Genomic DNA, 8,263 nt, shown 5'->3' on the forward strand with positions numbered 1-8,263 from the left:
AAATATTTTTTTAAAAAATACACATGTGAATATGTTCATATTCACAATAAAAAATGCTAATAGAAAATAGAAAATACGTGGATTACAATTAAAATTAAATTTTAAGCTATTAGAAAATACGTGGATTACAATTAAAATTAAATTTTAAGATTTATTGAAAATATATAGATTAAAATTAGATATTTTAAATATCGGGACAAAAGTGACTTTTTCAACAAAATGACTTTTTCAACCAAGATAGAACATGAAAAATTTTAAAAATTTCCCGATAAATGGAGAAATAGGAATAAGGATTTGAAGGTGGAAAACTAGAAGGTGGGTAAAAAGGTGGAAAGATATAATTTTAGGATGGGATAGATAAAAAAAGAAATTAATACAGAAAATAACAATAATAAATAAATAAATAAAAACAACTGTCGAATGTCAAACCCGTTTCTTCCTCCCTAACCTCCTTCTTCTCCACCTCAAAGCTTCAGAAAATTTCTCCACAAAACCCTAACCTTCTCTCTGTCACATCCCCCCTTTCTTCCCAAAATCAAAACAATCCAATTCCAAATTCAAGCTTGAATGAATCTTCCTAATTCCTCCATCCATGCAACCATTTCCTTCTTCTTCTTCTTCTTCTTCTTCTTCTTCTTCTTCTTCTTCCAACCATGTCTTTTAGCCGCTCAATGCGCTCTCAATCCCTCGCTAATCCACCTCCGTTAGCCGAGAAAATCACCGAAGAACCAATCACCAACAAAACCGCTCAAAGCACCGTCACCTGTTTTTACCAGGCCAACATCGCCGGATACTGGCGCAACGTCACCATTTTATGGTGTAAAAATCTCATGAACCACACTTTAACCATCACAATCCAGAGTCTCCAAGGCGATTTCCATTGCAATTACAAAATCGACGTCAAGCCTTGGCATTTTTGGAGCAAAAAAGGCTTCAAATCCCTAGAATTAGACGGTAATCAAATCGATATTTATTGGGACGTTCGTTCTGCTAAATTTTCTACTGGTCCTGAACCTCACTCTGATTTCTACGTCGCTTTAGTTTCCGACGAAGAAGTCGTTTTGCTTTTGGGAGATTACAAGAAGAAAGCTTATAAAAGAACTAAATCTAGACCTGCTCTTGTTGAAGCGATTTTGATTTACAAAAAGGAAAATGTCTTTGCGAAGAAATGCTTTTCAACCAGGGCTAAATTTGATGATCGGCGTAAGGAATGTGATATTGTTGTTGAGATTTCAACTTCCGGCGCTAAAGATCCGGAGATGTGGATTAGTATAGACGGGATTGTTCTTGTTCAGGTCAAGAATTTGCAGTGGAAATTTAGGGGAAATCAAACGGTTGTTGTTAACAAGCAATCGGTTCAAATCCTCTGGGATGTTCATGATTGGCTCTTCACTAACCCGGGTACGGGTCATGGATTGTTTATTTTTAAACCCGGTCCAGCCGAATCGGAAAGCGACAAGGAAGGTAGCGGCGGCGGAGGCGGAGGCGCCGGGTTGGAGCCGAGTGAGGACGGCAGTATTTATTACTCGACTCGCAGCATGAACTCGTCTCACCAGACCGAGTTCTGCCTTTTCCTTTATGCGTGGAAATTGGAATGATTTATTTAAAAAAAAAACAAAAAAGAAGGATTTTTTTTTTAATTACAAAACTAGCTCAAGCACGTATTAATTAATGATTTGAGTGATTAAATGATTAATTAATGTACCGTGCATGTCACGTGCCTTCTTCGTAAATATATACATGTATTTATGTATGTATATATTGACCTCTGCTGACTATGCATGACCACTTGACATAGTATTGGGAGTGTTTGTTTCGTGGATTAGATTTTATTTGTAATCGAACTTTATTATATTCTAAAGTATAGAGATTTGTTCAACTTATAAAGTTGTTAATTTCATGAATTTGTTACATAAAATTTATGCTTGTGAAACTTCCGTGTATATTATAAATTCCCCGTAAAATTTAATGGTGTAATCCAACTTTAGAATGTCTTTTTAATTATGTTTTCAGATTTGAAAAGTTTCGGTTCGTTTGGTAATCATTTTATTTTTAGTTTTGTTTATGAAAATTAAGTCTATGGACATTATTTCTACCTCCAAATTAAAAAACTAAGCTAAATTTTGAGAACTAAAAAAAATAGTTTTCAAAATGTTGTTTTTGTTTTTCGAATTTGACTAAGGATTCAATCATTGTATTTAAGAAATTGTAAGAAATGAAATCGGTTACAAATAGGACCTTCATTTTTACCTTTGATTAGTGGTTTGATTAAATCTTCATTTTCAATAAGACCTAGAAGTCATGTTAACTTCATTTTTAAAAAAGAAAAGGAAAATGACAAANACATAGGGGTGAGTAGTGTTGACAATGGGGTGGGGCAGGTTCCCCGTTCCGATGGGGGAATTTTCCCCATCCCCGCCATCTAAAGGCGAGAACAGGGCAAAGATTTCCCGGGGAAGCGGGTCCCTACGGATAACTATTCCCGTTTCCCCTTTTGTTTCTCTATTGAGACCTTTAAAGAAAAAATCCTAAAAATATCTTTTGTTTGAACTTGGACATTTTAGTTAAGCTTAGATTGGACTAAATGAAAAACTAGGCTCAATGTAAAAAATCAAAATACCTAATATATATATATATATATATATTAAAAAAACTAATCGGGGGCGAGGTTAGGGACAGGGACGGGGTGAGGATACCCTCCCCATCTCCACCCTGTCTCCTGTTCGAAGATCCTAAAGAATTTTCCGATTTGACCCATCCTCGTTCAAATTGAAGATTCCTTGCTCCGATCGGGGCAGGGCTCTGCGAAAAATTTTGCCGACCCTAGGGGTGAGGAGAATCACGTGCTCCATGGAAATTGACATTTTTATATACGTATTATACATTCTGTTTAAAGACTCATGAATTTCCTTTGGTTCGTTAGTATATAATTTTTATTTTTTTTTCTTTTCCTTTTAATAAAAAGTTTTTTTTTTCATTAGATATATATAAGTTTTGTATATTATTTTAATGGTTCTTTTTTATTTACTTTACCAGACGTAAATTTTAATTTTGTGTCTAATTGAATTTCTTGACTAATAGAATTTTGAGGGAAAGATCCAAATACACAAATTCAAATTTATTATATTACAACATTTAATTTTTAAAATTTTTCAATAGGTAAGAGACTTACTAGACAAAGAATTGAACCTTTAAAATCAATTAATCACAAAGGTAAAAAAAAAAAAAGGTTAATGATATATTAAACACTTTTTAAAGATCATTGGATAAACTTTCAAAGTTATATGAACTCCTGCGCCCTATCATGAAGTCCTACCATTGCAAGCACTGCTAATAAGAAATGGATTAGCTTTCTTTAGCTCTAATTATGGTATAAGCTAGTTGAGCCAACAAAAAATCGAAAAATAAGACTGAATCAAACTGATCCGTTGGTTTGGTTTAATTTTCTAGTATGAAATTGGATATCTTGATCTGTATTTGGAGAAAACAAAAATGTATTCATTCAGATCAATTTTTTATTGAAAAACCAATCAACCAAACTGAATAAAGGGAATATTTACACCCTTAAAAATACTGTCTTTTAGTATTTAATTATTATGATGCATTTATATTTGTTGCTTATGAAAGACATCAATTATTATGGAATATGTATGTTTGTTATCTAGAATGACAAGAAAAAAGAACAAAAATGTCCAATTTCAATCTATAAAAAAAGAAAAAGATCAAAATTTAGTTTGAAAATAGTAAAACGACCCATTCAAAACAAAAAGTTGAACTAAAAATAAAAAATGGAAGAAAAAAAGAAAATTAAAAAAATCGAGAATCAAATCGATAATAAACCAAACCAAATAAAAATCAATCAATTGATTTTGTTATTTATTGGATATGGGTGTGGATCCTTATTTATAAAAATTGATTATTTTGGTTTGGTCTTTGGTTGGCCCCAAATCAATAAAACCAAATCGACTATCACCCCTAAAGGAATGGAATTCCTCGCGGAAGCGTGTGAACGTCGTGCCATTTGAAGGAACCTGTAAAGACCCTGAGCGGAAGCGGGGATCGATCCCAAAAATTATTTTTCCATAAAGTAAATTACATAACAAAATTATGCAATAAAACATAAATTTACAGCATGCCAAAATAAAATGAAATGAGGTTAGAAGGGAGACTTACCCTTGAAGAACAATTTTCTTCTTCATGAATCCTCTCCTCCAGAATTGATCACAATCAAATAGAATCCAAAATGACCGCTACTAGTAAGAGCCTTCTGTATTCTCTTGGGATGAAAATCATAGGAGTTGTGTGGGATCTATGATTTTGGGAGAGAGGGAAAAAGATATTGAGAGAGAGAAAGTTTGAGTTTTTTGTTTTTCTTCTTTTGTTTTTTTGTTTTGTTTTGTTTTTTTTTTTCAAAGAGTTCTAACCCTTTTGCGAAGAAGAAAATATCTCACCCAACAACTTCCCACTCACTACGTGGGTTGAGAGAATTAAGGGTGGGGAGTTATTTCTCTCCTTTTAAATTTAAAAATAAAATCAATAAATTATATATATATATATATGTTATATCATACCTATAGTTTAATATTGTATGGAATACAATATAACCTATAGTTTTAATTTTCTCATTAATGCATAGTATTCAATATAAATCTCATTTATACTAAATTTAATCATATGATTCAAATATTTGTTTTCTCTCAAATAAACTTTATATTATAATGTATCAAATACGTTATATTAATTATATCATATATAATTAAGTTAAATTAATTATATCACATATAATTAATCCCCTCATTTAATTTGAATAATTTAAATTAATCCAAAATTGATTCCCATATATCCTTGTTGAGCTACAGAGGGGACCCCATAGACTTGTAGATTGAAGCTCCAATGATTTTTTCCCTTGTAGTTACATCTTGCTCGTAATTACAGCTAGGCCAAAATTACCATTTTGCCCCTATAGTTACATCTAACTCCTTAAGTGTCATTAGTCCCTCTAATGAACAATAATTCATGGTCCAACTATGACCAAACTCCTCTCAGGCTAAAGAAAGAGTGTGGCGCCACATTGTTTAAGCCCGGGATCAGTCTTTAAGGGAGCAATTTATCTACGTACCCCAACATTGGTGAATGAGAAAATTTCATCTTGTAGAGCTTTGTTCCCAACTCCCCAATCAGACAAATCCCCAAAATAATAGGTTTATTAAGTCGACGATCTGGCCAATCTCACCCATACAAATCAAAGGATTGCCTTCATAGGCAGGAGTTTACAATTCAATCAGGATTCGGGTCATGTCACATATGGTCATCCTGGTGAAATAAGTCTCTATTATGAACGACGTTATATAATGAGACTAATCATTTTGTGGTTCGGTCTTATATAAACTTCTTTGTATAAAATACTCCTACTCACATGTCTCCATATGAATGATTAGGATCATATCATTTGTAGCACTTTGCAACAACGTAACATCTACAAAACAGGTCGTATTTGTAGTGTCACCAGGATAAGGTATCCAGCCTTATCCATCTACTACAAACCATTTAAGTTATCACTTAAACATGATCCACCTATATGTCTCTATATACATGTTTAGGCTACATATGATAACCTTGGATGTTAGTTTATTGGTTTGTGGGTTTAATGCTACTAAATGTCAAATAAAATATTTCATATTTTATTAAATAAATAAAATATTTGTACAATACAATTACAAACTATAGGTGTTGGGGTTGATGCCCTAAAGTCTCGTGTCCTGTAGTTTGTAAACAGTTTGTACGAACGCTTGTGTTGTATAATATATGATATTTACTTCACATCTTGTTTTTTGCTCAGTAGTATGTTTTATTTGCTTTACCACAAACCAATAGACATAAAATCCTGGTTATCTTTATGTAACTTAAGCATGTATGTGGTGATATATAAGTGAACCATGTCTTGAGTGATAACCAAAATGGTCTGTAGTATATGGATATAGGAAGAAACCTTATCCTGGTAATGCTACAGATGCGACCCACTTTGTGGAATGGTCACAAGCGTTATGACTTGTCATAGATGATCTGATCCTGATCATCGTGTAGGGGACATGCGAGCGGGGGAATCCTATACAAAGTTTGTATAAAACCTGACTACGAAATGTTAACGTCTCGTTATATAACACCGTTCATAACAGAGACTTCACTTCACTAGGATGACCATAGGTAACATGACCTCAATCCTGAGTGAGTTGGGAACTCCTGCCATTGAGGGCAGTCCTTTGATTTGTATGGGAGCGAGTGGCCAGGTCGCCGATTCAAATCTACCATTTTGGGGATTCGTCTGATTTGGGAGTTGGGAACTTAGCTACATAAGATGAAATTCACTCCTTCCCTGAAGTAGGGGTAAGTAGATAGATAGCTCTCTTAAAGGCTGATTCCAGGGCTTGAACGATGTTGCGCCACATAACTTCTCTTGGCCCGAGAGGTGTTCACCTATAGTTGGACTATATTGTATTGTTCATTAGAGGAATCGGTGGTACTTAAGGAGTGAGATGTAACTACAAGGGCAAAATGATAAATTGGCCCAACTGTACTTAAGAGCATCTGTGAAGGGTCATTGTACTCATTATTGGTTATATCCAATGAACATAGAAATATGTATGTGGTAAGAAGAGTTCAGCTGTTGGTCTTTAGTAGAATACCTGACAGTTAACGGATAGTGGATCTCGTGGGTAAAGAGTTTAGTAGCTATTCACGTACCATTAGACATTCAAGCCACAAGTCCATTAGGTCCCCTGGGTAGCTTGGATAAAGTCAAGAATTAGTGTTTGGGTTAATTTGAAATGTTCAAATTGACAAGAGAGAGTTCGATTATATATGATATAATTGAACTGGTTGATTATATATGATATAATTGACTAAATGTATGAGATACATTATTTTGAAGGAATTTAGATATAAATATGATTTATATCATGTGGAGGAGAAATTATTATAGTAGATATGTGATATCAAATTATAGGGTAAGAATATAATATAATTATATCTATTAATTATTAAATTTATTAATTATATGATAATTGGCCTAAAACTTCTCTCGGACAAGCGTTAGTGGGAGAATCCGAACAATAACCGAAGAATAAAATGAAAATTTGTTTCATTTTTGTAAGAGTTCGAAAATTTGCAATCGGTGTGAAAACGTAACGATCGCATAATTTGAGAGCCTATATGATAGCTGCTCATAGCCTAAATGATCGCGCACCAACACTTAAACTATTGCATGCTCGTCCTTAAATGATCGCTTAGCTTTCCTAAACGATCGCATAGTGTGTCGCATTTTCTAAACGATTATCTACCATTTATTAAACGATCGCTTAGTAAAACCTACACGATCGTGTAGCTTCTTCTAAACGATAAGCACACAGCTATACGATAGCTTTTTCTCTCCCACTTGCTTATCGTCTAAACAGTTTGTTCTTATCGTCTAAACAGTTTGTTCTTTCTCCTACCTCTATCAAATTCACCAAAGACCACACTTTGGATCCTCACTCTGAGAATACCAAGGGCTCATTTTGGTGGCGTCGTCCCCGCTGCTGTTCACTTGTTTGTGACTGTTTGTGTTGCTGCGTTCGTGTAGACGATCGTGCTGCTGCAGCCGACTGGTTTGCTGGCGATAGAGTGCGAGTGGAGGTTCTTCCACTACGTCAGAGTTCAAAGTTTAAAGAGGGTATTCAACTAGTATGAGAACTCTTTCCTTTGTATTTTTATGGTTTGAAGCATGCCTTTAATTATTGTGAATTTGCATAACTGTCTGTTAGAATGTATGTGTTGTATTAGTCACAATGAAATCGAAAAGATCCAAACGCGTTCATGGATGCTCTTCGATAAGATTTCCTTCAATAGGGCCTTAGAGATTTAGGGCATCAACCTCAATAACCTCCCCCTTGACTTAAAGCTAATAGGGCGTACAATATAAAATTCATACTATACAAATACACAAAGCAATAAACTAGGACATAACACGTGGCCAGTACAAAATCTCCCACTTGCCCTACTCTAAATATGGCTTGTCCCATAGACCCATAGTCTACAGCTGACCCTTAAACACCTTAGCCGTGAGAGCCTTTTAAATGGATCAGCAATGTTGTGCTCTGAAGCTATCTGCGTGAAGATCATGTCTCCTTAATGCACAATCTCTTAGATGAGATGACACTTCCGCTCTATATGTTTCCTGCACTTGTGACTTCGAGGCTCTCGGGAATTAGCCACAGTACCACTGTTA

At 34.4% G+C, this 8,263-nt stretch overlaps 1 protein-coding gene across 1 annotated transcript; it reads left to right on the forward strand.

The window, feature by feature from the left end:
- The first annotated feature begins 309 nt into the window (after positions 1–309).
- On the forward strand, positions 310–1,818 carry LOC120083635. Its single transcript, XM_039039469.1, has one exon. It carries the CDS (start codon positions 654–656, stop codon positions 1,596–1,598), a length of 945 nt encoding a protein of 314 aa, XP_038895397.1. The 5' UTR covers positions 310–653; the 3' UTR covers positions 1,599–1,818.
- Positions 1,819–8,263: the final 6,445 nt, after the last annotated feature.

This window comes from Benincasa hispida, chromosome 8, assembly GCF_009727055.1.
Source record: "Benincasa hispida cultivar B227 chromosome 8, ASM972705v1, whole genome shotgun sequence".
Taxonomy (NCBI): domain Eukaryota; kingdom Viridiplantae; phylum Streptophyta; class Magnoliopsida; order Cucurbitales; family Cucurbitaceae; genus Benincasa; species Benincasa hispida.